Consider the following 27,763-nt stretch of genomic DNA (forward strand, 5'->3'; position numbering starts at 1 on the left):
CCGAACCCGCCTGGAACCCCCCGGAACCCCCTCGGAACGCGCCCGGAGCCGCCGCGCCCGCGATGGCCGCGCCGCAACGGTCGCGACTCAAACGGGCCGCGCGAGGGGACGGCCAACCAGAGAGCAGTGCGTCACCGACGGGCAAAGAGCGCGCCAATCACGGCGCGGTGCGTCACTGCTGGGCAGAGAGCAGCCAATCGCCGAGCAGGGAAGCAGGAGGCGGCGGGGCGGGCGGAACGCCGGGCCAATGGCGTGGCGGTGCGTGCCCCGGCGCGGGCGCGGCCAATGGGCGCGCGGTGCGCGCCGCCCGAGCCGGCGGCCATGGAGCCCCGCGCGCCCTACGACGACTTCCCGGTGGTTTTCCTGCCGCCCTACGAGAGCCCGCCCGCCTGGGTCCCGCCGCACCAGGTGAGGGGGGAGACGTGAGGGGGGTCCCGCCGCACCAGGTGAGGGGGGAGACGTGAGGGGGGAGGGTAACGCGGGTCCCACCCGGGCCGGCCCCGGCTGAGCTGGCGCGTCCCCGCAGCGGGTGTTTCACCCCGACTACAACAACGAGCTGACGCGGTTCCTGCCCCGCACCATCGCCCTGCAGAAGCCGCCCGGGGCGCAGGTGAGACCCCGCGGGGGTCCCGGGAACGGGAGTTGGGAGGGAGGGGCTGGGGCTGCTGGGGGGCTTGGAATGGGAACAGAGACCGGGATCCGTCCGGGAGAGGGAGGGGACCTGGGAATGGGAAGTGTTCTGGGAATGGGAAGGGTTCTGGGAAGGGTCCTGGGAATGGATAGGGTCTTGGGAATGGGAAGGTTCCTGGGCAATGAGAAGAGTCCTGGGAATGGGAAGGGTCCTGGGAATGGATAGGGTCTTGGGAATGGGAAGGTTCCTGGGCAATGAGAAGAGTCCTGGGAATGGGAAGGGTCCTGGGCCAAGGTAAGGGTCCTGGATCAAGGGAAGGGTCCTGGATCAAGGGAAAGGTCCTGGGAATGGGAAGGGTCCTGGGAATGGGAAGGGTCCTAGGCCAAGGGAAGGGTCCTGGGCCAAGGGAAGGGTGCTGGTGGCTGCCTTTCACTGCTGGCTTTTCCCACAGTTGGGCTTCAACATCCGGGGAGGAAAAGCCTCCCAGCTGGGGATCTTCATCTCCAAGGTGTGTCCGTCCCTGTCCATTCCCCCCTGGATCCTGCTGTTCCCTGGGGAGCTGCTGGGTGTGCAGGGGGCTCTGAGCTGCCCCCTCCACCCCCCAGCTCCTGCTGGGATTTCCCACACTCGCCCCCTCCCGTGGCCCTGCCCGGTCTCGTCCCATTCCCAGCCCCGGGAATTGCCGGGAATGCACCTTCCCTTTCCCCTGTGCTGCCGGTGCCCGGTGGGTGCTGAGGGGCTGTGGGAGGGGCAGTGCCCATCCCAGTGCCACCCCTGTCCCAGGTGATCCCGGACTCGGACGCGCACAGGGCGGGGCTGCAGGAGGGGGACCAGGTGCTGTCGGTGAACGACGTGGATTTCCAGGACATCGAGCACAGCAAGGTGAGCTGGGGCAGGGGGGGCACCCAGGCCCTTCCAGCCCCTCCTGCCCTGCCCAGCCCTGCCCAGCCCTTGTTTTCCAGGCCGTGGAGATCCTGAAAACGGCCCGGGAGATCACGATGCGCGTGCGCTACTTCCCCTACAGTGAGTAAGGCCAGGGCTGCGGGGGCAGCACCTTCCACCTCCACCCGAGTCTGGCAGGGCACAGATGGGGATCTGGGGTCAGGCACCACCTCGGGACAAGCAGGGGAACTTGGGGAGCAGGGCTGAGCCACCCTGTGCTGGAAGGGGGAATGGTGGGGGAGGACAAAGGTGATTTAGGGCTCCAGAAGCAGCTGATTATCCTTGGATAGCACAGGAATCAGCTTGGCACCAGTGCCAGTGGTGGGTACTCCTCCCTAGGGATGCTGGAATGGTGAGTGAAGAGAAGGTCTGTGTTCACTCTCAAGTTCTGCTTCTGCTCCCATGAAGTTCCAAGATTTAAGGGATAAGAGATCAAGCCAAGCCAAACTGGGATTCTTCCTGAAATGGAAACTGGCCACAAAAAGGAAAATAGGGAGTGGGGGAAGAGAGGATTTAAAACCAAGTGTTGCTCTAAATGCCCTGACAGGAGGTGTTTGCTGCCCCTGGGGGTGGTTCCCTGTTCTCAGGCTCTGCCTCTCCCCCAGATTACCAGCGGCAGAAGGAACGCACTGTTCACTAACAGGGAGCTCTGCTCCTCCTGCACAAACCTCTCCTGCTTTCCCACCTCCTGAGATGGCCCAGCACATCCAGCTCCCACTGCAGGCACCGCTGCTGTTGGGATGGAAAAGCACGAGGGGCTGAGGCTCCTGAGCAAAGCAGGGGCCTTGTCCTCCAAGAAATCCCCCTGTGCCCTTCTCTCATGCCATGGAATTCTTTCCTTCTCCTCTGTCCCACCTCTGCTCTGTTGGGTTTGCTGGGGGATCCAGGAGTAAAACCCACCCAAACTCTGTGCCCAGCTCTGGCTGCACTGGGCTCTTCGTGCCTCTGTGCTGGGAATGACCCCGGGATACAGGGCTGGGGTTACTGGAAATGTTAATTATCAGCAAATGTGGGTGCCAGTGCCTGCTGGGATCATCATGCTGTAGTGGCTTCAGGACAGCCCTGGCTTTGCCCTTCTCTTCCTTGTGGTGTTTTTCATTTCATCTATAAAGACAATAAAATGAGTAGAGCAGCCCAAATTCCCACTCAGGAAGTCTGTGTGCAGGGTTGTTCATTCCCACCTTCAGGAAATGCTGGGACAAGGCTCGGCTCCAGCCTGCAGGAGAACATTTGGGATCCACAGGAGGTGCAGCTCTGGTTGAGGGTGTTTATATCCACTGACTGTGCTGGAAGTCAGCCCTGACGAACCTGGAACATGTTCCAGCACTGCAGGAAGGAGCAGGAGCTGCTCTGGGGGGGCTTTATCTGTGGTGGCACCACCACAACTCCAGCACTGCCTGGGGCAGGAGCCTGAGGGGCACAAAATACACTAGAAAAGAGACTTTCACTCAGAATTAAAAATTAGTTTTTCTACCCAGGAAATGATTACCCTGGAAACCCCACTGTAAGACCCTGGGGAGGCAAGGTAGGAGCTCTGCTGCTGCCACAGTCTTCGTGTCCCATGGGATATTCACCGCTCTGGTCTCACACCGTTTCCCAGCATTCTCATGTTTTTTGGGGAAGGAGGGGTTCTCTCTACAGGGTACTGCAGATACAACCCTAATGTTCAATTTGTGCATCCTTCAGAGTAATCCCTGGCAGGAGCTCCACGAAGGTCTCCCCTGCCTTGGGCAGCTTCCTCCCTTTTATTACAGGGAATGACTCAGGAGCTTCCCTGCCAACCCTGGCTAACAGGAAAGAGAGGATTCTTTCTTTGGTATCTTAATTATCAAAGCATTAAGGCCATCACAGTCCATTTCATCCCCCAGAACTCGAGGGACAAAGGGGCAGTTTGTGATTCCTGGTGGGAAAACAACAGCTCCAGCAACACCGGATTTTTTTAGTGACTTACAAAACTGAGGCTGAGAGGCGCAAATTTTACAGACTCATGGAATGGTTTGGGTGGGAATTGCCTTCTAGCAACAAGTAATTTGTTTTTCCCAACCCCTGGCCATCACTCAGAGCTTGCTGGCTGCTGTTTCACGGATTAAATCTCCTTTCTTGCTGAGCAGGCTTGAAAGTGAACAAAGATCAAACATCAAAGAACAGCCTATCTCAGGAAAATTGTTACATATTCCACATCTTGCAAACACGTCAGCAGAGAAAAGTCCTTCCAACTATCTCTTCTCCTCTGTTCCTCCTCCATCCCTCCTCCTCTTCCGTCTGTCTGTTCCTCCTCCTCCTCCATCCCTCCTCCTCCTTCCTCCGCCATCCCTGCTCCTCCTCCACCATCCCTGCTCCTCCTCCCTGCCCTGCTCTGTTCAGGCCGCTCGCAGCTCGCGGTAAGTCCCCCCGTGTGACACCAGGCGAGCGCAGGTGTTGGTGAAATAACTTTATTTATTGGTTGTGATACAGGGCTGTGTCAGACAGTCCATACTCAGAGTAATAGTCACACGTACTCGCTACAGCTAAGAGACAGCGGGGCCGACACACACGGCATTGAACACACCAGAGAGGACAGAGGGAAGGGAACTATTCATTTCACTAATTACCCCCACCCCGTCAGTGGGGTCTCCCCCCTCCCTCCCCGCTCCGCGACTCCAACAACACGACAGGGGGGGCAGCGGGGCCGCCGCGAGGGGGGACAGCAACACACGGGGACACAGCGACACCAGCGATCCCAACGGGTATGTACAGGGACAGGGACAGGGATCCGCCTCCCGGGGGGACAGGGGACACTCCACAGGGAACGGGGAACCACAGCCCAGCCTCCTCCTGCAGCCCAGCTCACCCCGAGGGAAGGGAACAACCTGCCATGCAGGGACTGCCAGATCCCCGCTGCCCCTTCCCCTCCTCAGGGTCCCTGGGCTCCACACACGGGGTCAGGGACAGCCTGGCAGGGCAGGGGAGGGACTGGGGTCACACCCTGCTCAGTCCCTCTCCTGCCACCAGCATCCTCCCCGTGACACAGCCCGGGGGGAGAGGGCAGTGAAATTCTCCTTCTGCCAACTGACAAACCTCCTGTTAGGACACATGGACCCAAAAACCCCACTAAAATCTCTGAAAAGCTCTGAAAACCAGGGACAGTGGGGAGAGGAGGCATTTCCCAACCTCCAAGGTTGGGAAATGACACCAGAATTCCCTTCAGCAGCAGACAATCCACCATTCCTGCACCCACTCTGACAGTCACTCCCTGCTCCCCTCAGTCCTCAGGAGGGAAAGGGTTGGTGGCCCCATCCCAGAGTTCTGCTCCAAAGGCAGAGGCAGCTGGGTGGGATCCCATCAAGTAGCAACCTGGGAATGAGAGTGGAATGCTGCCCTTCCATCTGCTGTGGCTCTCCTGCTCCAGAGAAGCCGTTCCCCATCTACAGGATGAGGAACAGGACAATGGAGTTCAAGAAAAGAGCCTGAGCCAAATCCATGACTGCCAGGGCAGGTACTGCCCCAGCAGTGCTGGATTTCAGGTCACTGCTTGCTTTCAGAATCCCTGAGGATGTCTCCCCACCCAGCCTCACGCTGCAAAGCCTGTTCCCTCCTCCTCCTTCCCTGCACCAACACTCACCAAGCACCAACATCCTCTGGATGGGAAGGGATTCCAAGCGAGGAGAGCAGGTTGTGGGATGTCTCTGCTACACAGACAGGAGCAACAAGGCCAAAGCTTTCAGAGTTTGGGGCTTTCTAGTGCTGTGTGTGACACCAGGGGCAACACTTGGAAGTTGTGAGCAAGAGTTAGGCAGGGCCATCAGCAGGAAGGAGAAACCACGGAGCTAATGTTGTGTGTGTGCCCTGCAGGAAGCAAAGCCTGGGAACAAGTGACCTGGGCTGTCCAGAAAGGCAAGGCCGAGTCCAAGGGACTGGTTTACAGGAGCAGCCTTCCCAGAGGAAATGGGGATGCAGGGCAGGCAGGGCAGGGAGCTGGCTGGGATGCAAGGCAGGAGGGAAGGTGGAGAACCCACCCCCAAAGCTTCGTTTTTGTCTTCCCGAACGTGGCGGCTTTTCCATGGCATTCACAAGGTACAGGGGAGTGGGTGGGCTCGAGGTGGGGGAGAGGGGGAGAAGGGGAGGAAGAGAGGGACAGAGAGAGAGAGAGAGAGAGAGAGAGTGTAAAGGGCACCACGGTGCCAAAGTGCAACAACATAAAAAAATAAACTCAAAAGACAGGACACTCATTCTGCACTCAGGGCTCATACCATGCAGTGAGAGGGGCGGCCGGGGCTGCTCCCCACCAGTAAACAGGGAGGTCGCTCTCAGGAGCTGTTTTCCAGCCCCACATAGGGATGCCTGGGCAATGAGTGATGTTCTCAGGGCATGGCTGGGAGGTGCCGTTAGCAGGAGCACCCGCTCTCCGTGACTGGCTGCTCGGGGGGCTTCTCTAGTTTGATGTCGATCACTGCAGGGGAGGTTAAGGAAATCACCCAGCTGAAGGAGAACAAGAAGGACAGAACAGGGAAAGGGTTGTTAGTGGTCCCCCCACGGTGTTTGAGCAGAGCTTGTTCTGCCTGAACAGCACTCACTGCAAAACCAGGGGATTTGGCATGTTGAGACCGTTCAGAGGAAGGAGCCCAACTGGACAGGGCTGTGCAAACAGAATGAAGAATTACAGCATTTTCAAACTATACAGATTTCATCCTCACTTCAAGTGGAGAAGCAAAACTTGTGCTTTAGTTGCCCTCAGTTGTGCACATTTATCTACAGCCCATAAACAGGGTCACAGAATCACAGACTGGTTTGGGTTGGAAGGGACCCAAAAGTTCATCCAGTCCACCCTCTGCCATGGGCAGGGACACCTCCCACTATCCCAGGTTGCTCCCAGCCCTGTCCAACCTGGCCTTGGGCATTTCCAGGGCCCCATTCCCACAATGTGCCAGAAGCAGTCAGTGAGCCCAATTTAACAACAGGTAACTGGCCAGTTCCCTGGGAAAGCAAGGATACTGTCTTCTTTGCTCTTCTCTGGTGTGCTGTCCATCCCAGGTAAGGCAGCAGCCACACGGCGGAAAAGCTGGAAAGCAGGGAGAGGAAAGCTCAGGGCTTGTCAGGAAAAAATGCCTGTTAGGAACTCTTTTACAGCAAAGCTCTAAGCTGTACCAAGCTCTTATGTGGGTACTTTAGCAAGCAAAGCAGTGATCAACAATGCCACAAGAATGCTACCTGGGAAATTTAACAGGTTTTATTAAAGAAGTTATTCAGTGCCTACAAAACAGGCAGTTTTATTTGAGCTGTTTCTGCTCGAACAGAACACGGAATTAATTAGGAACAGTTCTTCCAGGGATTCATGGAACAGCTCCCTCCTGCACTCACTAACCATGTCCCAGCCTCTGCCTCTGCACCCAGTGATGTTCCAGGGCACATTTGGGGAGTTCTGATAAGTCACCTCACAAGGTTTAAGGAGTTTTACAGCCCATCCCTTCAGTTCAGTCCTGCTGCCAAACAGCCTTTCCTGGGCAGAACAGCTGGTTCAGATGAGCTGCAGTCAAGCCATTAAGGATGTGCTGGAGCTGGGAAGGACTATTATATCCCCATAAAACCTGGAAAATGGTTCTGCATAATTTCTGGACTCAGTGCTTGGAGCTCCTCCTGCTGCCATTACCCGGCCCAGGCACTGCCAGGCTGCCGAGCTGCTGCACAAAGCACCGGAGGAATCATCTGCTAACGATGATTTTCCTCACAGCAGCTTGGCAGGGGCTTCTCATCCACCCCCCAAAGCGTGTTCCTCGGAAAATCAAGGTCCCAGCAAGGTGCTGCAGTTGCATCCTCCTAATCACAGAAGCTCTTGCTGCAAACACCCACTGGGCAAATAAAGCAACAAGAGTTAAACCAAAGACCGAAGTGGATTCAATCCAGCACAGCCAAAAAAACCCCTCAGCCCAAAGTCTCCTAATCCCACTGTGGGTTCTCCCAACCTGCTGCTGTGCAGCAACCTGGGGAGGGGCTTTTCCAGCTGACACAGCTCCCTGCAGGCCCCTGGAGCTCCCAGCTCCTCACTCCAAGCTCTGTCACACTCAGAACAACCCCTGAACTAGTGGAGGGTGGGATCACAAACTTACAGCAAGAGGCAATGGGCACAAACAGAAATAGGAGAAATTCTGCTTAAATAAAAAATGTTGGTTTCTTTTTTTTTTTTTTTTTTTTCTGTATGGCTCATCAAACATCATGGCAGGCTGGCTGGAGAGTCAGTGTCTATCCTTAGAGACATTCCAAACTCAGCTGCAGCCAGCTCTGGGAAGCCTGCTATGAGTCTGAGGGCTGGAAAAGATGATTTCCAGAGATCCCTTCCAACCTCAGCTATTCTAAGATATTCCAGGATTCTCTGTGGCTTGCAAACAGAAGGAGGAACTACCAGTGATGTCAACAGTGATTTCAGCAAACTGCACTAATTGGTAATAAAACCAAACAAATTCCATCTGACTGGCTGCACAAAACGGGGATTTTCCCCCTTCCCATCCTCAGCACATTCTGGGGTTGGTTCTCCTTTCTTCCAAGGTTGGCATAGCTTGGACAGGGAATCACTGACAGGCAAGGAGCTTCCACTGCTACTGGAGAGCTGATGGTGATCACTGGGCAAGAAACATCTCAGGGGCTGGCACTGAACACAAGCAAATCCCTGCTGGATCATGAACCCCAAGCAGGGGCCAACACACACAGAGCAGGGACAGATTCCTGATTTTAGAACAGAACACGGATGTACCTGTTTCACATTGTATCCAGTCTTTGCACTGGTCTCAATGAACATCACATTCAGCTCTTTGGCTCTCTGTTCACCTTCTTCTGTAGTGATTTGCCTGCAGAAAGGTGCCAACAGGAGCAGAAAGACAGAAAGGAACAGAAGGAAGAGTTAGAGACATCTGTGAGTGAGCTGGTGGTCAGTGCTCACCCCCCTCACCGGAGGCACAGCCCACCAAGGGACACCTCAGGGCCCCCAGCTGGGAATGAAACCACCCCAGGGAACTCCTGGAGGGGTGACAATCAACAAGAGATCATCAGCACAGGGTGGAGTTTGTGCAGCACATTTAAGGCTCTTTCACAGCATCCTGCAGGGAAGGAAGAACCCCCTACACTGCACTGAGACAGAAGGGAACGCTGTGAGGTGACACAGAGACTCCAGAAAGGCTCCAGCAGCAAGGACAGCCTGGGAGCAAGGACCTGGAATTGCATCCCTGAGCACCACCCTGGACATCCCTGTCTCACATTATATCCTGCTTTAGCACCAGTTTCAATTCCATCGTATTCAGTTCTGGGGCTTTTCTCTCACCCTCCTCTATAGAAACCCACAGAGCAGAGCAACCAAACTAGAGAAAAAGAGTCCAAAAATGAGGAAAAGAAAACTGCAGGGAAAAAAAAAGACCAAAAAAAAAACCACCAGCCAAAACTGAAGCAGCAGTGACTGGAATGAAAAACTTCACAGGCTTCACTGAACAGAGCTATTTTTAGTCCAGCTTTTTGGCCTCAGAACCGAACTTGTTTTTTATCAGAGGATGAATGGCTTCCCATACTCTGAATTCTACCTCAGAGAATGTCACCTGTGGCTTTGTCCAGCCCTAACAGGCCCAGCATTTCAGCCTCACACAAACCCAGCTTCCTTTGAAAAGGAACAAGGAGAAACTGTGCCATGAACACTCACAGCTGCACATGCACAGGGAGTTGGGCAAACTGGATTACTGAAAATAAGCAGATTTCCTTGCTTTTGCAGAGCAGCTTTTGGGCTTTATCTCAGCATGAAACACAAAATCAGACAAAATAGACCACTGAGAAACAAGGTGTAGAGCTACTTAATTTCAGCAAAAGGAATTTTTTTTAGGTGGGCTTATTTTAACCAAAACTTATTTGTAGAACAGCAAAAGGGAGTCACTTCTGCTGCAACCTGAGTCTCACAACGAGGAATTTCTGTTCCGTTTCAAATCGACAATTTTTAAGATCGTCTCAAGGTAATTTTTAAAGCCAGGCTGGGCAGCCAGTCCTTGCTCCCCCCGGCCAGGGCAGCAGGGCCCAGCTCTCCTCCTCACCTCTTGTCTGCCAGGTCGGTTTTGTTCCCCACCAACATGATGATGACGTCGCTGCCTCGCTCTGTCCGAACGTCATCGATCCACTTGGAGGTTTGCTGGAAAGAATTCAAGTCTGTGGGGGGAGAACAAACGGGAGCGCTGAGCATAAAACTTCCTTTCAGAGAGGGGCAGCGCTTTGCTCGTGCTCAGGTGCTTCACCACATCACCCAGAAATCGTTAGAAAAGGAGGGGGAACACTTCTGATGTCAAGGGTGTGTGGCTGTGAGCGCTCAGGAGGGCAGGAGGGGGGGATTTCAGGGCTCCAGACCCCAAGGCACTCACTCGTGATGTCGTAGACCACGACGGCGATGGTGGAGTCGCGGATGTAGCTGGGGATGAGGCTGCGGAAGCGCTCCTGCCCCGCCGTGTCCCAGAGCTGCAGCCGCACCTGCTGGGACAGCCCCGGCCAGGGCAGAACACACAGCACCACAGCGTCCTTAGACACGAGGCCACCCCACAGCCACCCCCCGGCACTGCCCACACACACCCCCACACCCCCCCATAATGTGCTTTATCCACCCCCTGCTACTCCCAAACTGCTCTAGGATACGGCCACCACCTCCCCTGGGGGGTGTGAGGATGCTTCACTTTAAGTGTTGGAACTGCCTGGTTTTACTTCATGTTCCCTTTGCCAACAGTTACATGAGAAAGCTTTTTAAAAACAGGTAAAAATAGTAATTATGTTATAGAGATTAATATAACTATAAATAATAATATAAAATTAAATGAATATAAATTAAATTAACATAAAATTAAAATAAAATAAAGTAAAATAATATAAAATTAAATAAATAAAATAAATATAATTAAATAAATATAAATTAAATAAATATAAATATAATTAAATAAATAAAATAATATAAAGTAAAATAATATAAAATAAAAATAATATTAAAATAATAATATGAACTAAAATTAATATAAAATAATATTAAAATAATATACACGAAGCTGACATTAAAATAATAATATTAAAATAAAATTAATAAGAAATAAAAATAATATAAAATAATAATATAAAAATAATGGTGAAATAAAAATCAGGTCTCCCTGCTCCACTCAGGATTCTGGACCTCCACAGGACTCCAAGCCCAGAGCCCCTCTGAGCAAAGCTTTTGGGGCAATTCCCACACAACAGACATGCAATTCCCTCAATCTGGGTGCTGGCCATCACCTGGGTGCTGGCCATGGGGATTTTCATGCGAGATTAAAGCAATAAATAAAGTAAGTTCCAGCAGAAATGGAAGCAAATGTTACACACTGAGGGCTCCAGGTGATGGGAAGGGCATTGGGGTCACCCTTCCAGAGCAGCACAGGGGCAGAAAAGGCACAAATGCTGGGAGAGGCACAGTTTGAGCCCCAAACACACTGAGCTATTCCAGGTGGCAGCTCCATGGTCTGGGAATTGCCCATCTGAACCACAACTGCCCAAAACGTGCCGAATCCCCTAGCAAACCAAAGCTTTTACACTGGGAGTGACACCTTTTCCTTCCAGTCCTCGCCCCCCAGGGCTGGGCACTGCCAGAAAACAGGATTGCTTGGCATTCCCAAGGACTTTTATGGGGGCAGACACTGGTTCCCAGCTCCCTGACAGGAGCCTGGTCCCAGCACTGGGGCAGAGCAGTGGTTAATAAGGCAGCAAACAGCAGCTTCACAAGGACCAATAATTGCTTGTTTAGAAGAGAAATAGAAGCTGATTGAGCTGCAAAGCGTCTGGTTACACGCAGATTCACAACAAGATCTTATCTCCATCAGGGTATGTAGATCTGATGCCCTGGGGCTTAAGGAAGATTAGGAATTCTACTTAAAGCAATTAGCTCTTGCTTCATCTGGAGGGCAGACTTGATTACAGGAGCAAAAGTCAGAGTTTTTCTCTACCCCAGGAAACTCAAGGTGACAAACTCGCACCACCTGGGCAGTGTCACTCCGGAGCTGGAAGGCCAGATGGATCAGCACAGCTCCTGGAATTCCCAAACTTCCCCACTGCCCAAACAGTTATACCAGAATATTCACCCCGAAACTTGACCCAGATGGTGATCAAACACTCCACCCTTCAGACTCGCAGGCAACAAGGCAGTAGAAGCAGCAGCACAGGCCTGGCCCAGGTAATTTGTTTGGTGCAGGTGATGCTCTTTGAGGGAAGGCCTTCAGGACCTGGGCACGTCCCACACAGACACTCCTGAAGTGACCTGAGTTGGCTGCAGTGTTTCTGTGGCTTCTCATTTCTACATGTCAGAGTTTTGTGGGCACCTCTTTTGGAGGGGAAAATATAAATAACCCCCTGTGGAACACTAAGAATTAACCCTTAAAAACAATGTTCAGGAGGGGCCTGAGCTGCAGGATGGACTCTCACCACGGCTCTCTCCACCTGCATTTTGGGATGTCCAGCAGAGCAAAAATAACTAAGCAATTTCTTCATGCCCTCAGAAGTACCTGTGCATGTTCCTCCAGTAACACAAGAAAACTTCAGAGCCTCTCACTCACTGAGAACTAAGGGCAGTGGCAAGAAAACAATGAAATTATCTGCAAAGGCCATTCCCAAAGCCCATGAGATCAGCCACCACTGAATTACTTCTGACACGTCTGGAAGATGTTAAGAAGAGCCTGGACTGGCAGCATTTTTCCACCTGCCTGGATAAACATCATCCTGCACCTGCCCAGCGGGAAGAACCACACCAAGCTGTGCATCCTGCCATGCTGCCTCCCCCCAGAGGGGTCCCAGCACAGTTCAGTGCCCCTCAAACCCCAAACAGGGCAGTTCTGTGTTAATTTGCACCAAACCAGGAATTCTCCCAGAGAAGAATTCAGCCACAGCGCTGGGAGAAAGACCATGTCATTATTGCCCTCAGTGCAGAGGATAAATCATGGCAGAAGTCTTGTATTTGTTAAGCAGTTCAGCCAAGGACAGTGAAACAAACCCCTGGTCCTCACTCTAATCCAGTCTGGGGCAGAATAAAGGTGGCCCAGAGGCTTTTCCCCCTCTGCTTGTGTTCTTTTCTTAAATTTTGCCCACATGGTGTTGGCTCACTGGTATAAATCCTGACACTGTAGATGAGCAAAAACTCCACCAGATCAACTGGAACCAGTAATGAGGAGTCACAATGAAATAATCCTGTTCATATCTTCCTAAGCTGAACTAAAACATTACAGAGAATTTCCTTCTAAGCTTGTTTATTCTTTAGAAATTCTGGTAGTTGCCTCTCTCCTCTTTCAAAAGCTGGATATGAATCTCCAGTTCTCTTTTTCAAGGGAATGGGAATCTTGACTCCTCCTAATCACTCCATAGCTTCTGTTTGAATGGGTGTTGTGCTGTTTTACCTACTCTGACAGTGTTCCTTTGCTTTGGCCCCTGAAGCTGGTACTTGTATAAACTACAAATATACATATTTATTTCTCTAGAAAGGAAAAAAATTAATCCTGAAGAGAAAAAAAAAACAAACAAAACAGAAAACTAATAGTTTTCCAAAGGCTTCCAACCACCTACCATTGCAACCAGCCCAGACACAGCAATTCCCAATCCCTGCTCAGCCAACACACCCACAGTTGGTCTATTTTAGCTCTTTTTTGGGTACCACCACCACTTCCAACACATCAAGATCCGTGTCAAAAGCAAGGTCCCTGCTGGCTCAATACCTACTTGTGGTGCCACAGACAATGAGAGTCACGGCAGAGTCACGGGTGGAGCTGGGGAGGAGGCTGAGGGACCTCTCCTGGCCGGCTGTGCCCCACAGCTGCAGCCTGATCTGGGAAATGGAGAAGTGCAGGGCAAGGGGAAGGGGGAGAGCAGGAAAACGGAAAACAAAACCAAAACTCAAGTGAAATAAAAATAAAGAAACTAAAAAAAAAAAAAAAAATAAATAAACTGCGAAGCGAAACTAAGGCAACAAAAGGAAAGGTCAAACGGAACAGAACGGTGGAAAGAGGCAGCGACACGACTGAGCCTCACAGTGACCTCAGCACACACAGCCAGCAACAACCCACACACAGCACCAGCCACCAAGGTACCCCTAACGATCCCTTCTCCACCTGCTAACGAGGGGAATACAGGGAAACACCTCAGTGATCCTGCCTGCAGCTGGCCAGATGTGTGACTCCTGTTCCCAAGGGACACATCACCAGGAATGGACGAACCCACTGGGAATCCAGAGGTGGTAAAACACAGGAGCGGGAGATGAGCCAGAACATCATCTGCCCTCCAGACTGGCTTATCCTGCACTTATATCCAGCAAGGGACACCTTCCATTATCCCAGGTTGCTCCAAGCCCCGTCCAGTCTGGCCTTGGACACTTCCAGGGACAGGCAGTCCCTTCTGCTGGTTTGTCCAGACCCTGTTCAGAGCTGAGGGATGGAGCACAGGTGTAATTCCAGGATATATTATTTCCTGGAAGGACATATCAAATACACCAAAGCCCACACCCCAGCTGGAGGCTCAGCACTCCTCATTTCCAGCCCAGAAATCAAAGCTTGTTGCAAAAGACAGCATGAGGCACATCTGAGGAACTATTTCAGTGTCTGAATCTTCCCAGCTTGTGTGTTTGTATTTGTCTCTCCTCTTATCTACGTTCCACACCTCTGTTATTTAAACAGGCTCTATGGGCCCTGTGGACCACTTGCATAACCAGGAAAACTAACAGTATTCCTACACTGGAATGAAAATGGTATCTTGTGGAGGGCAGGGCAGCAGGAGAATGACATCCTGACCTACACAACCGTGAGAAATCAGCACCACAATGCTGGAAACAGCACACAGACATTCCACTGTGCCCTCGCAGGTGTCAAGCAGCGCTCCCAGGATCTTTGCCCTCTTCTGCCAGCACCACTGAAGAATGTTATGCATTAGTTCCCCCCAAACAAAGGTTAAGGAACGTCTTTTCTCATAGTGAATCACAAGTGAGATGGCAGAGAAGCTCCCAGGAAACTCATCACATACACTGGGCTCAGATTTCCTTGGAAGCAACAGAGCCCAAAGCAACACACAGGACTGTCCCCTCCTCCCCCCAGCACTGTCACACTCCTCACGCAGCAGTAAAACCAGCAAAAAAAGCAGCAAAACATGAACAAAACCACAAACACTGAAAGGCAGGGGAGGGGTGGGAGGGGTCTCTATGCAAAAAGGAATTTCATGCAGGCTAAATCCAAAACTGCTTTACTACAGTGGGTCAGAACTGTGTTAAAACAGGAGCTTTCTATGAGCAGGGACAAGGTCTAATCATGAATGACTTCAAGCCTTGGAACACCAGCTCTTGTAGAACCCCCCCACTGGCTTTTCATTGACTTCAGGAGTCAGACTTGATGATCCCTGTGGGTCCCTTCCAGCTCAGAATGTTCTGTGACACCCGAGCTCTGCTCAGCCCTGTTCCTACTGACAATCCAGAGGCAGAGCTGCAAATTCTGGGAGCAAACTACACCTAAACCAGGGACCTACAACAGGCAGCCCATTCCTTCCCTGGGCTACGGCCATCATCTTCTCCCAGTTTTCCATGGAAGATTCTCACTTCTTGCGGGAGGAATCAGATCTTAACAGGTACCACAAAGAGGGGGTCAGTGATGGGATTCAACAAAGGCTGGTCCTCGGGGGGATTCCAGCAGCTGCTGGAGGAAGGGCCGGGGAAGAGCCAGGCCCTGCAGCTCCCACGCCATCCCACCCACGCCTCACTTACCGTGCGGTCCTCCAGATACATCGTTTTTGACAGGAAATCAATGCCAATGGTTGCCTGGAAAGAAGGGAAGCGTTAGTGACTGCACACCCTGCCTGCCTCCCAGCAGCTGCAGCTCCCACCCTTCCAAACTCGCAAAAAAACCCCCACAAAGTTGTGATTAAGATGGGGAAGTGACCTGCCTTCAGCAGTGGTGATGAGAACAAAGCAATCTGGGCATCTGCACCAGCTTCACTTCACAGCATTCCTGACACAAGAACCTCCCTCTGAGGCTGGATTTCAGCCTCAGACATTCATGGATCTCAACACAGATCACAGCTGAACCGGCAGCTCCCTCTGGCCTACCCCCACTCAGTCTGCTAAAAGTTATCTTATTAGAAATAACCAAAAGGCAGAACAAATGAGATATATAAATTACGGGCCATTCAAAGCTAAAAAGCCACATTTACTCAGGGCTTTCCACGTCAGAAGTTGCTTCCCTTCCAGTGACACCCAGAAGCTTCATTTCTCAGGCAGTTCTTTCTGCAAGTCCCCATCCATTCCCACTCCCATTGCTACGGCGATTCCAGTAACAAGACATTTAAAATAGTGCACCAAGTTAGATGCACTCCCAGGCACTTCAATCAAGCTGCTGTCCCAGCCCTTCATAACCCCAGGAAACAGGAGACAGCTCTGATGTAGCAGATTTTAGTGTTTTAGACATAGATTATCTTTACTCTTAACACACACAGGCAGCACAGAAGGGCCATGGAATACCAGAAAAGACCACCAGAGTCAATTTGGGGAGGGAGAACTTATTTTTGGGAGGCCTATTTTCTAGCCAGGACAAGGTTAATAGATCTTAATAAGCACACAGATCTTTGCCAGCACCTTACAAAAGTCAGGAAAGCAGACACACGAAGTACAAGAGGATCCAGTTCCAGCGAATGGCTTGCCCTCGACTCAAAATTACCCTAGTCCAAACCAGTAACTCCTTCTGGCTGAATTAAAAGATAATCCCTGATCTCATCTGCTTTACAGATATTTGATATTCCCCTGAAATAATTCCAAGTGCCTTTGAAGCGATTAATTCTTCCTAAAAATCTTCAGGCCTCATACACATCTTCTGCGTTTCATTCTGCAGCCTCTCCATCCCCACCCTCCTCTTTCCCTGCCAAGACTTCCCTGGCTCTTCCTATCTTTAGTCTTTTAGTTAAAAAATAGTAATTAAAAAAAAAAAAAAAAAGAGAGACTGAATATACCAAAGCTGACTTCTTGCAGATCCATCTCTACACTCCAGACTCAACTACTCCTACTTAAATTGTGGCTCTAAAGACGCCAGAGACCAAGAATTATCACAAGATGTTCCTATCTTGTTCATCCCCTGTTTCCTGAGACTCCCAAATCCACCACCAGGCATCCTGACCATCATCCTCTCCATCAGCCAGACCCATAAATCAGTGTTTCCCCCCATTTTCCTCCAGGCTTCTCACATATCCAAACAGGATCTATCACATACCCAGAGAGGATCTAAACCCTGCTGCCTTTTTGTACACTGGGTTTCCTGACATCATCCTGGATGCTTTGGTTTAATCATGAAGCCTCATCTCCATTTCACAGCACATTTTAACCTTTTATATGATATTTAACTGACAACTCATGGATCAGTGTGCTTGGCCCTCACAGGCACAAATCTTAACAGCAGGGAATACATTTAACCATAAATATTTTTTAAAAAATTAAGATAAAATCCTACCACATACCTGGTAAGTATTGTCAAAACTGTCATACATAAACCTGGTGATCAGGGAGGTCTTCCCAACTATAAGAGAAGAGAAAAATTACTTTCAAGCAGCAGTGGAAAAAAAAAAAAAATAAGCACTGCTTTGGGAGTGGCACTGATCTGAAAGCAGCTGCCAATCTCAGGCCATTCCAGCTACACCTTCCTGGGAAATAACCAGCCAGGAAAACCATTCCCAAAATGACAGAGGCAAATCAATCTCTGTAGGTCAAAAATTAATCATGGTGATGGCCTGGTCCTCCAATCAGGTGTGTTGCCATGTGGATAACAAAGAACTGGTTGTCTGCTTTAAGCAACCCACAAATCTGCTTTGTTCCTCGTGCTCTGCCACTTATGTAATCCCCAAGTCTGGGACACAAACATCAAAACAAACCAGGTGACATCCCAGTTCTGCTGCCTTTGACTGCACGGAAAAGTAACATCCAAGACTTGCATCCTTTCTTCCTTCATAATGAGATTTTAGATAACAGAGCAAACTCCGGTGGCTTGCTTCAAAACTTTAAATTTGCACCTCCACATTTTATCAGGACACAAAGTGCAGAACTGATACGGAACAGGAAACAAGGAGTAGATCTCCAGTTCTCGCTCAGGAAGCCAAGAAAAATTCAAAGGATGTGGATGGAAAAGCGAAAAGGAATTAACTGCCTAAAAAAGGTTGTGAAATTATGAACATTGGACAGGGTTAAAAGCGGGTGAGACAAATGTCTACCAGCAGCAATATCAATCCTGCCTTGGAAAGGCAGGGGAATTGGAGAACTTCTGGAAATTCCTGCAAGAGCTACAGTTCTGGGCTGGAGCAATACAAATCCCAGGATGGTTTGGGTTGGAAGATAACTCAAAGCTCACGCAGTCCCACCCCCTGCCATGGGCAGGGACACCTTCCACTGGACCAGGCTGCTCCAAGCCCCGTCCAGCCTGGCCTTGGACACTCCCAGCAAAGACCACCACCATTCCAAGGAAAACACACCACTCATCCACAAATTATGCGGGATGGGACACAAAAGGGAGTCAGCTGGAGAGAAAACAAAAACCCCCGAGGCTGGAAGGGAGGCAGAGCAGGGCCGAGCACCGCCCGGGAGCCCCCGCATCCCTCGGGCCGCTCCCGCAACAGGGCTGCGGGCGCACTGCGGACCGGCCCGGCGGGGTGGGAATGAGGACCCGGTGTGGGGGAACGGGGACCCGGTGTGGGGGGAACGGGGACCCGGTGTGGGGGGAACGGGGCCCTGGGCACCGGGAGGGCCCCGGCGGGAGCAAACCGAGCCCCGCGCCCCCGCCCGCCGAGGCCTCAGGCCGAGCCGCTGGGCACAGGGAGGGGCGGCCCGGCCTCACATCCCCCGGTGCCACATCCCTCAGCCCCCCATCCCTCAGCCCCCCATCCTTCTGCCTCGCATCCCCCAGCCCCGCATCCCCCGGCCCCGCACCCCGCGGCCCCAGCGCGCCCCCCGGCCCCGCCCGCCGGCCCCGGGCGCTGCCCCCGGCCTGGCCCCGCCGGCCCCGGCCGCGCTCACCGCTCTGCTCGCCCAGGAACACGAGCTTGAACTTCCTGAGCGGGTTGCCGAAGTCGCCGCCGCTGCCGGGCGCGGACATGGCGGCGCGGGGGGGCCGAGCGGGAGCCGTGATGGGGACAAGGAGACAGCGCCGGGCGCTCCGGTGCCACCGCCCCGCCGCGTCACCTCCGCCGCGTCACCCCCGCCCCGCCCCGGGGAGGGGCGTCGCCATGGCAACGGGGGGCGGGCCGTTACCCGGGCAACGGGCAGGGCGGTTACCCGGGAGACGGGCAGGGCGGTTGCCGTGGTGTTGGGGAGGTTGCCATGGCGACGGGGCGGCCTCCGGGATGGGGACGCTGCGGCCTGGACCGGGCTGGGCCCGGCTGTACCGGGATGGTTGTACTGGAGGCAGTCCAGCTGTACTGGGAGGGTTGTACTGGAGGCAGCCCAGCTGTGCTGGGAGGGTTGTACTGGAGGGAGCCCAACTGTACTGGGAGGGTTGTACTGGAGGCAGTCCAGCTGTACTGGGAGGGTTGTACTGGAGGGAGCCCAGCTGTACTGGGGTGATTGTACTGGAAGGAGCCCAGCCGTACTGAGTTGTACTGGAGGAAGCCCAGCTGTACTGGGAGGGTTGTACTGGAGGAAGCCCAGCTGTACTGGGAGGGTTGAACTGGAGGGAGCCCAGCCGTACTGGGAGGGTTGTACTGGAGGGAACCCAGCTGCACTGGGAGGGTTGTACTGGAGGCAGCCCAGCTGTACTGGGGAGGGTTGTACTGGAGGCAGCCCAGCTGCACTGCAAATGGGCCTGGCTGTGTTGGGGAGGGCACCCAGACTGTACTGGGATGATCTCGGTGGTACCACAGATGCCCCTGGGCTGTACCAGAGATGGGCCTGGCTTGTACCTTGTACTGGGGACCTGGGCAGGAACAGCTCCCCTGGGTCCTGCAGTGCCTCAACCTCCCCCAGCCCCTGCCCCAAAGGCTCAGGCTCCCCCCCAGCCCTGGGTGGTCCCCACGCCCCCCCAGCACGACACGGAGCCTGCGCTGGGCACCGGGCAGGTTTATTGAGATCAGTGTCACAGAGCTGGGCACAGCTGGGCGGGTGACAGATGTGTGGGTGATGTGCTCTGCCGGGGCCGCCACACCCACCCTGTCCCTTTCCCCTCGCTGGCACCACGGGAACAGGGAGCACCGGGGGGCTTTCCTGCACGGCAGCCCCGGGATGAGGAGCAGAGACTCCTGCCACGGCTACCAGGGCTTGGAGGGGGTGCCAGGAGCCCGGGGAGGGGGGCACCTATGGGGGCTGTGAGGGGCTGAGGGGCTGCACCGTGTGGGCACAGCGGGGAACGCTACAGGCAGCTACATCCCAAACCAGGCCGTGTGGGACCAGCATCTTAACCCTCCTTCTCAGCTTCCTCCTTCTCATCTTCATCATCCTTCTCTCCCTTGAGCTTCTGGCGAGCGAATTCCTCGATGACAATGTCCTCCGCACTGGAAGGGAGAGCAGAGCATGGTGAGAACACAGGATGCACCAGAGAGAGGAGGGGAAATGCCTGCTGGCCCCCTGCTCCTCCTGGGGACAACACGGTGGTCACCTTGGCCTCATCACCCCACAGGGCACACACTCAGCTCACTGTGAGCCTGAACCCAGCACACAGACACAGGCCACATCACTGGCTCCACTGTGAGCCTGTGAGGCCCAAGGAGCTGGGCCTGCAGCTTCTGCTGTTTTTCAAGACATTATTTTGCGTTGCCAAGTCAAAAAGAAGGGAAGGAAAATAAATTAAAGTGGCAACAAAGAGCTGAGCTACTTCCTTGAGAAAGGTGAGCGGCAGGTGGCAGCAAGGGAGAGCCACAAAGTGAAAAGGGGGGGGAAGAAAACAGAAAAAAAGAGTCAGCAAAAGTGATTCCAAAAGCTTGTGCATGTGAAATGACTTGGCAAAGCCTACAGGAAGCCCTGGTGGGGACAGGCCAAGAGATTTGCTCCTCTGGAAGTTTAAATATCCTTGCTGAGCTGGGAAAGGGATAGTGTGAAAGGAGTTGGTGTGACAGCCAGCAGTTGGAGCCTGGGTTTCCAGGTCCCAAATCCCAGTGCTCATGTCCCATTGCAGGGTGTAACCAGACACAAAACCTTTGGGGTTTTACAAGCCAGGGCTGTGGCTGCCAGGAATGGTTTTGGCATGCTGTGGCTTCCCAGAGGGAAGCAGCCCCAGCTGTGGCTTCAGCTGGAATAAGATGAAGTGGTGGGAGGAGAAAAGGTCCCTGGTGCTAGGGAGCATTTTGGGGCACAGGGATATGACCTCAGTGTGGGGATCAAGGCCGTGGGGACACTATGTCCAGTGGTGGCACTTGTGGCTGGAAGAGCATTGCCAGCTGCTTCTGACAGACAGGGGCAGATCTGTGTGGTCTGTGTGTTAGAGGGAATATCTCTTTACCTTATCTTAGCTGTAGTCCAGAGATAAGCACAGCACAGAGAGAAAGGGATGGGGAGAGAGAGATGTGCAGGTTAGTACAGGAAGGACAGTCCAACTAACAGCTCTCCTTAATGAATGAATGAATTAAATAATTAATTAATGCCTGGGTGTTTTCCTGGGAAGAGGGATGTTGGGAAGGGGGCTTTGGGGAGAACTGCTCCCACCCTGCTCCAGGACACAGCTGTGCCCACCCCACAGCCGAGGGCAGAGCAGGACCCTTTGCACAGGCTGTATCAGGGTTGTTTCACTGATTCCCCTCTGAACCAGAGCTGCCTCTTCCTCCCCCTGCTGTTTCAGCAGCATTCCACACTCCACTTACTCTCGTCAGGCTTCGGGTGCATGAGGATGACGGGCATCTCCACACCGACATCGCTGGAAGGAAAAGCACCTCTGTCAGTGATCCCACCCAGAACCACGCCCTGCCCGGCCCCACGGGCAGCTCCCCCTTACCTGGAAGTGAGATCCCCCAGGATCCTGTGGCAGCAGGAGAGAAGGCACAGAAATCAGCCAAGGCAGATGAGGGGAGGTGTTAGACTTTGTTTTATAATAGGGCAGAGGATGATTGATAGGAGGGGTGATGGGACCAGAGGGGTGGGAGTAAGAGGGCATCCCACTGCCCCACAGATCATGGGAACAGGGCAGGGGTGAGGGGGCCCATGGTCTGAGTCCCCTCTCCATCTCCCTGGGGGTGCAAGATCCCCCAGCACAGCCCCAGGGGACAGTCCCTGGTCCCCGTGCCCACAGAGCCTCACCCTCCTCGGGACACCATCAGGTTGACCTTCACTTTGTAGGACACCAGGATGCCCAGCACCTCCTTGTCCATGCCGGGTCTCAGGCTAGGGGGAAGGCAGAGAGGAGCAGTGAGGGGGCAGTGCTGCCCACAGGACCCATCCACACCCCCCTTGAGCAGTGGAAAGCTGTAGGAGTGGGGAGCAGGGGCAGCCCAGCCAGCTCTCACATGGTGGTGGAGGCCAAGTTGGTGTCCTCGTGCTTGAGCTTCCCATCGAGAGCGAGGCCTCGCTTGTGGCGGTTGGTCGAGAGCAGGGGGGTCACGGAGTAGGTTTTGGAGAAGGTGGAGTTGGCTGCCACAGTCTCACTGGGAGGAGTGGGAGAGGAGGGCTCAGAGCCAGCACCAGCCTGGTGGGTGCTCTGCATCACCCCAGTCACCTGTGCAGAGCCAGCCCTCCCCACGCAGCTGCCAGGGCCTGTTTCCTCCTTTCATTCCCCTCTACAACCACTTCTTTTTTTTTCTCCCCCCAGCCTTTGCTCCATCCCTCCTCGTTCTCAGGGGTGCAGAGGCTGTGGCTGCCCTCAGAGATGCAAAGTGAGGAGAGGAAGAAGCCAGGGGGCAGCTGCGCACCTTCCCCAGGGACCTTCCTGGCTACCACCAGCTTGTGTTGGGGCCACAGGGGCCACAGCCTTCCCTCTCCTCTGCTTCCTCTGCATCTGCTCTTCTAACCCTGATATTTTTGCTGCTTGGTGTAAAACTGTCACCCATACCCCCTCTCCCATCCTTATCCTCCTTCTGGCTGAGATGCCACATCACCTCCAGCTCCTTTCTCCTTACTTTATCTCCTCGGTGCACACAGTCTTCGTGTATTTATCCAGGGAATAGAGGACCACATCTGTGATCTGATCCACTGAGGGGAGACAAGAGGGAGCCGTGTTGGTGGCATGGCAGAGGCACAGACACACTGTCCTCATCTCTGACAGGGGGAGCGGGATGTGCTGGGTGCTGGGATGAGCCCCTTGTTCCCCCTCTCACCTGAGATCTTAATTTTCTTCACTATCTTGTTGGTGGTGTTGTTGATGTTGACGGTCACGCTGATGGGCTCTCCATGGTAGTAGATCTGCAGCGGGAAGAGGTTTGGTTCCATGACCAGGCACCCTGCTCCCCACCCCCGGGGCGGCACCAAGCAGGGGACAGCTCCCTACTGACCTCCTTGTCCAGGGAAGCCTCGAGGTGCAGAGGCTTGTCTGACATCATGAACTGCCGGGTGGTCTCCGCCCTCGGGGCCGGCCCCGTGCTGACCGGGGCGAACTGCACCTTGCGGATGATGAGGCGCGCGGAGTTCCTGCGGGAGGGCAGGGCTCACCCCCAGTGCCACACCAGGGGCACGTCCACACCACCTCCCAGGGGTCACAGGGACTCTCCCAGGGAACATCCCAGGGTCTCCGGCCAAAGGGTACACGTTGCAACCCGCTCTTAGGACGTGACGTGGGACCACTGCCCCTATTTCGGGCAGAACACCCCACCCAAACATGACACAAACTGACAGCGGGCCCCTGGCTTGAGCTCTAAGCTGGTCACCCCAGAAAAGGTCCCGTGGCTCAGTTTTAGGGCCATGGGGCAGGAAAGGGATCCCTTGAAAATACCTCTTGTGAATTTTCTCCTCCAGATTTTCAGCACAAAATCCTTTCACCTCGAAGTCCACACCGCAGGCCTGGGGGAACACGGGTGGTCACTGAGCAGGAGGGGCTTGGAGATGCCCAGGGTTTGGGTTCCTTTCCCTGGAGATCCTGGTGCTGACTCCAGCCATCCTTCCTCCCCACCCCTCACCCCATGGGCGACGTCCCCATAAAGGGAATCAACTCTCATTTTTAGCACCCCACAATTTAAACCCCTGCCGGGGAGGAGAGGTCCAGGGGACACGGGTTGGGGACAGCAGCTCACCTTTCCCTCATCATCTGGCCCGGGCTGGAGGCTGATGGAGCAGGGCAGGTTGGTGGCAATCTGGACAGAACAGGGAAAGAAAGAGAAAAGGAAATAAAGAACACGCCCAGAAATAAATCCCAGCGCACTCCACGGGGGAGCACGGCCAGGAAGGGCTGGGCAGCCCCTACCTCAAAGGTGAAGGGGTAGGCATTCTCCCCGAGCTTCTTCAGCAGCTTGTCCTGCAGGGGAGTGAGGGTTTTGGGGGCCTGGTCCGGCACGGGTGGGAAGATCTGGACGGTCTGGACGTAAATGTCCTTCCTGAAGGTCAGCCCGATCACGTCCAGGTCGTCGCGGCCGTAGCGGAAGGCGCAGGTCAGGGTCACATACACTGAGAGGGGCCAGGGAAGGGTGGGATGGAGGGAGACACGGCCAGGAGGGGTTGGGTAGACAGGAAAGAGAGGAAACCTATTTTAACAATCCTTCAGCAGAAAGTGGAGCTGGACCTGGGGCACTAAATATAAACCGGGCAGGGCTCGTCACGTCTGTGAGCTGAGCGGCCTTGCCGAACGTGAGCTGTGGACAGCACACTGCAGCTTCCACCTGAGCACAGCCCCGGGTCATGGGGGAGCTCAGAGCTGGTTTCCATCCCCTCCCCTCATTCCCCGTGGTTTCTGCATCCATACCTTTCCTGTCCTTCAGGTACTCCGGGTCGATCAGGCAGACACCATCTGCAAACAAGCAGAGGAGGAACAGTGAGCTCACCCACACGGGGAAGATTCTTCCTAAAACACACCTTTTGAAGCTCAAATAATCCACTTTTCAGCTGGAAGGCGGCCAAGGGGAGCTGCTGGTCAGGGGACGGGGATGCCTCCCGCAGCATCTCCCCCAGCAGTGTGGCTGGGTTGCTTCACAAAGGCACTTTGTCCCTTTCCCCACCATTTTTCTTAAGGGCATTTGCAGGAAAACAGGACATTTGCTCCTTCTGCTCCAGTGGAAGGCAGAGATAAGCAGACTCCCAGCATAGGGACCAGTGTTCCTGGCCTCTCCCTGCCTGTGCTTCCACCTCCGGGGTGGGCACAGACCTACTCACCTACAGATTCCACTGAGTCCACGTTATCCACAAAGTCTCTCTTCCCCAGATAGATGGAAAGCTGGAGGGGAGAAGGAAGCAGGTCAGTATTTGCCATGGGCCCAAATTCTGTAGTGCTGAGTTGTGTCATGGGACTCAATACCGTGCTGGACCAGACATCGCAGTTAAGGGGTCATATCAGTGTGGGGTTTAATTTTTATTTTGAAAAATGAGTCTTGCAGTGGCATCCTGGCAGGTCTGGCAGGAATCAATCAGATCTCAAAGGGAAGGGAGACCCAGCCTGGGTCCCATGGGCAGATTCACCCTGGAGAATCCCAGGACAGGCTGCACCTGGGCTGACCACACCTGGGGACAGGCCCTGGACTCACCTTGGTGTTGGGGCTGGTCTTCTTGAACACCCTGCGGAAAAAAGAGACAGATATTTGGGAATGCCTTGGACAAGGCTGGATGGGGCACAGCCAGGGCAGGGAGATGGAGTTTCCCTGTAAAGTGCTGCACCACCAAGAGCTTCACCAGAGCCTGCCTGGGTGTCCTGTCCTCTGGGAATTCAGCGAATTCAGAGCCAAACCCCCATCCAGGGCATGCTGTGCCCCTGAGCTCAGGGTGATCACGGAGGGGGGGGTGAATTCGCTGTGTCTTAAGGGCCAGTGAGAAGAACCAACATGAATTACAGAGAGAAGGGGCTCTGTTGGCTCCATCATGAGGGTCCCTGCTGTGATTTCACATTCCAGCCCTCAGGAGCAGGGGGTGGGGGCAGCAGGAGGACTCTTTCTCCCTTTGCTGCTGCCCTGCAGGGCCCTGCTCCACCCCAATCACAAATAAATAACTAAAAACACTTACTTTGCTTCTGCCATTTTCAGTCAGCAGCGGCGCAGGGGGATCTGTGGGGAAAGGTGAGGGGAGGTCTGGGTGAGGTGGTGGGGAAGGGGCAGCCCCCAGCCACTGCCCCCAGCAGGACACATCCTCCACACCCCAAAAAACTGCAGGACATGGCACTGCTGGGCCTGTCCCCTCTGCAGAGCTCGGGAGCTCTGGGTTCAGCTGGGGCTGCCCAGTTTTGGGGCAGCGCAGGGGAGCAGCTGGAGACTGGCAGGGCCAAGCCAGCCCCTTGTCCCTGGCCAAAAAGGTGGTGGAGAGGAGAAAAAGGGAGAGTGATGTCCCAGAGATCAAAGGGAAAGAGAGTAGATTTATATTAGATTTAGGAAAATATACTTTTCTGGGAGAGTGGTGAGGCACTGGAACAAATTGCTGAGAGAAGCTGTGGCTGCCCCATCCCTGGAAGAGTCAAAGGCCAGGCTGGATGGGGTTTGGAGCAACAAGGGCTAGTGGGAGGTGGAGTGAGAAGGTCCTTATGGTCCCTTCCAACCCAAAGAATTCTGTGATTCCTTTAAAATAGGAGGCACAGGGGTGACTTCCAGTGGAGCAGGTTCAAGGCTGGGAAAGGTGAGAAAATGAACAAAAGGCCTTGCAGAGTTTCAACGTTATGGATTTTTCCTGTCTGCAGGAAATTGGCTGCCATGGCTTAACAGCAGGAATGGGCTCTTTTTGTCCTGTCACTCACAGGAAAATGGGGAAACCACAGGGAGAGAGGTCAAGGGAAGCTTAATTGCCCTGTGGAAAGAGGGGTGTCGAGGCACAAGGTCCCTCCATCCCCATCCCTTCATGCCAGGAGTGTGGCAGGGGCTGCCCAGCCCTGCCCAGCTGCTCCCTGTGTCCTGCTCTCTCCTGCCTGGTGTCCAGGATGAATCCGTAAATATCACCCAGATCACCAGCCAATTCACCAGGATAATGGGTGGGATGAGCTCAGCTTCTTAAAGTTAGGCAGCTCTGGCATGAGCAGAGCTTAAGCCCTGGCAGGCTGTTAAGTCCCAGGGGCACGTGGACAGAGTTGCTCCTGTAGATAAGCACAGGGATGCTGGCGAGAGAGGAGGGATTGATGGTGGGAGGAGATGATCTTCTTTCCCACAGGAAGACAAGGGAGCAGTCCCAAGCTCAGGATCTTTGATGCCCCTGAGTGCTGTGGGATGGGAAGCTCAGGAATCCTCACCTGCAGGGTTTCTTGGGCAGCAGCAGGAGAAGGTGTGAAGGGAGCTGGAGCAGAGAGCTCAGACCCCTCCAGACCCCAGGAACTGGAGATGAAGCAATGAAAGGTGGGGGAGAGGAGAGCTGAGCTCCTCCTCTGTGCCTCCCAGGCCCCAGAGAAGGGATTCAAACCCCTCCTGGTTTGGTTAAGTTCTTGCACGCCACTACTACACCCCCCAATCCACGCCCTCTGCCTTGGCCACGCTGAAATCCTGTTCTTTTTTCCCATTTCAGCCCCAAACCACCCTCCTTCCAGCCCCAGGCTGGCACCAATATCCCTGCCCCGAGTGTTTTCCAGAACTCAGAGGCCTGGGCAGCAGAGCAGGCAGCACTCACCTGGCAGGTGGATGGACAGACAGACACTCTCCTCTTCCTCTGCCAGCACGTCCCAGTGCCACCCAGTCACTACGGGCTGCTCCCAGTCCTGCAGCTTCTTATATCTCCCCTGGCTGTCCCTCCCCTGGCATCTGATCTCGCCCACTCAGCCTGGGCTGGGGATGCAGGGGGTGTGTGTCTGTGTGTGAGTGTGGGAGAGGGACTTTGGGGAAGAATCCTATTAATTGATTAACTGGGGAGACGCTTCGTGAGTAAGAGTGGGCTAAAAATACCCCTGCTGCTGGAGCCCTGGGAAAGCAGCTTATGGGGATTGGCAAGGGGCTTAGGAGCAAGGTGATGGTAATTGAGGTGGAAGCTCTGCTCCTGGTGAGAAGGGGTGCAGATTCCCACAGGGGCTCTCTGCAGCTGCTCCCATGGCGAGTGGAGCTGGGCCAGCTCTGGGCATGGAGGTGGATGGAGATGGTAGAGGGGAGTGAGGGACTTTCCCCATGTTCTCCCTCCCTTACAGATCTTCCTGGATGGAGGCACAAACAGCTTCCTGCATGACCAAC

The 27,763-nt window shown here is 54.0% G+C and overlaps 3 protein-coding genes across 4 annotated transcripts; 1 reads left to right on the forward strand and 2 right to left on the reverse strand.

Moving 5' to 3' along the window:
* Positions 1-288: 288 nt before the first annotated feature.
* On the forward strand, positions 289-2,305 carry PDZD11 (PDZ domain containing 11). Its single transcript, XM_027898821.1, has 6 exons — positions 289-408; positions 527-610; positions 1,083-1,139; positions 1,415-1,513; positions 1,594-1,654; positions 2,179-2,305. The coding sequence occupies exons 1-6, from the start codon at positions 322-324 to the stop codon at positions 2,211-2,213; spliced, it is 423 nt and encodes a 140-aa protein (XP_027754622.1). The 5' UTR covers positions 289-321; the 3' UTR covers positions 2,214-2,305.
* A 2,026-nt stretch (positions 2,306-4,331) lies between these two features.
* RAB41 (RAB41, member RAS oncogene family) lies at positions 4,332-18,790 on the reverse strand. Its single transcript, XM_027898820.1, has 8 exons — positions 18,597-18,790; positions 17,051-17,109; positions 15,312-15,365; positions 9,934-10,039; positions 9,613-9,724; positions 8,298-8,391; positions 6,545-6,611; positions 4,332-6,002 (listed from the first exon to the last, which is right to left on the reverse strand). The coding sequence occupies exons 1-8, from the start codon at positions 18,673-18,675 to the stop codon at positions 5,938-5,940; spliced, it is 636 nt and encodes a 211-aa protein (XP_027754621.1). The 5' UTR covers positions 18,676-18,790; the 3' UTR covers positions 4,332-5,937.
* Positions 18,791-19,614: 824 nt separating this feature from the next.
* ARR3 (arrestin 3) lies at positions 19,615-27,310 on the reverse strand. 2 transcript variants are annotated; one of them, XM_027898819.1, is made up of 17 exons: positions 27,213-27,310; positions 25,635-25,675; positions 25,163-25,193; positions 24,795-24,855; positions 24,388-24,432; positions 23,893-24,092; positions 23,723-23,782; positions 23,425-23,492; positions 22,988-23,123; positions 22,814-22,898; positions 22,616-22,688; positions 22,007-22,144; positions 21,801-21,884; positions 21,499-21,522; positions 21,368-21,420; positions 21,010-21,019; positions 19,860-20,065 (listed from the first exon to the last, which is right to left on the reverse strand). In XM_027898819.1, the coding sequence occupies exons 2-17, from the start codon at positions 25,646-25,648 to the stop codon at positions 19,969-19,971; spliced, it is 1,179 nt and encodes a 392-aa protein (XP_027754620.1). In that variant the 5' UTR covers positions 25,649-25,675; positions 27,213-27,310; the 3' UTR covers positions 19,860-19,968. The 2 variants fall into 2 exon arrangements, with proteins under 2 accessions (XP_027754619.1, XP_027754620.1); XM_027898818.1 differs by lacking the exon at positions 21,010-21,019 and having other exon boundaries at positions 19,615-20,065.
* Positions 27,311-27,763: the final 453 nt, after the last annotated feature.

Source organism: Empidonax traillii, unplaced genomic scaffold (genome assembly GCF_003031625.1).
Source record: "Empidonax traillii isolate 1590-97213 ecotype Southwest subspecies unplaced genomic scaffold, ASM303162v1 scaffold625:size414109, whole genome shotgun sequence".
NCBI classification, from domain to species: domain Eukaryota; kingdom Metazoa; phylum Chordata; class Aves; order Passeriformes; family Tyrannidae; genus Empidonax; species Empidonax traillii.

What these genes read in the sequence shown, in the direction of transcription:
- PDZD11 (XM_027898821.1), top strand. Translation starts at nt 322, where the DNA reads ATGGAGCCCCGCGCGCCCTACGACGACTTCCCGGTGGTTTTCCTGCCG. An exon ending in CCTGGGTCCCGCCGCACCAG is followed by an intron (nt 409 to 526) that starts GTGAGGGGGGAG and finishes GCGTCCCCGCAG; the next exon opens with CGGGTGTTTCACCCCGACTA. An exon ending in AGGACATCGAGCACAGCAAG is followed by an intron (nt 1,514 to 1,593) that starts GTGAGCTGGGGC and finishes CTTGTTTTCCAG; the next exon opens with GCCGTGGAGATCCTGAAAAC.
- RAB41 (XM_027898820.1), bottom strand. Translation starts at nt 18,675, where the DNA reads ATGTCCGCGCCCGGCAGCGGCGGCGACTTCGGCAACCCGCTCAGGAAG. An exon ending in CGTGGTCTACGACATCACGA is followed by an intron (nt 9,725 to 9,933) that starts GTGAGTGCCTTG and finishes CTCCCCCCACAG; the next exon opens with ACTTGAATTCTTTCCAGCAA. An exon ending in CTGGATACAATGTGAAACAG is followed by an intron (nt 6,612 to 8,297) that starts GTACATCCGTGT and finishes CCTGCTTTCCAG; the next exon opens with CTTTTCCGCCGTGTGGCTGC.
- ARR3 (XM_027898818.1), bottom strand. An exon ending in GGCCAGATGATGAGGGAAAG is followed by an intron (nt 23,493 to 23,722) that starts GTGAGCTGCTGT and finishes GTGTTCCCCCAG; the next exon opens with GCCTGCGGTGTGGACTTCGA. An exon ending in GCACCCGAAGCCTGACGAGA is followed by an intron (nt 20,066 to 21,367) that starts GTAAGTGGAGTG and finishes TCTCCCTTCCAG; the next exon opens with TGCGGAGGACATTGTCATCG.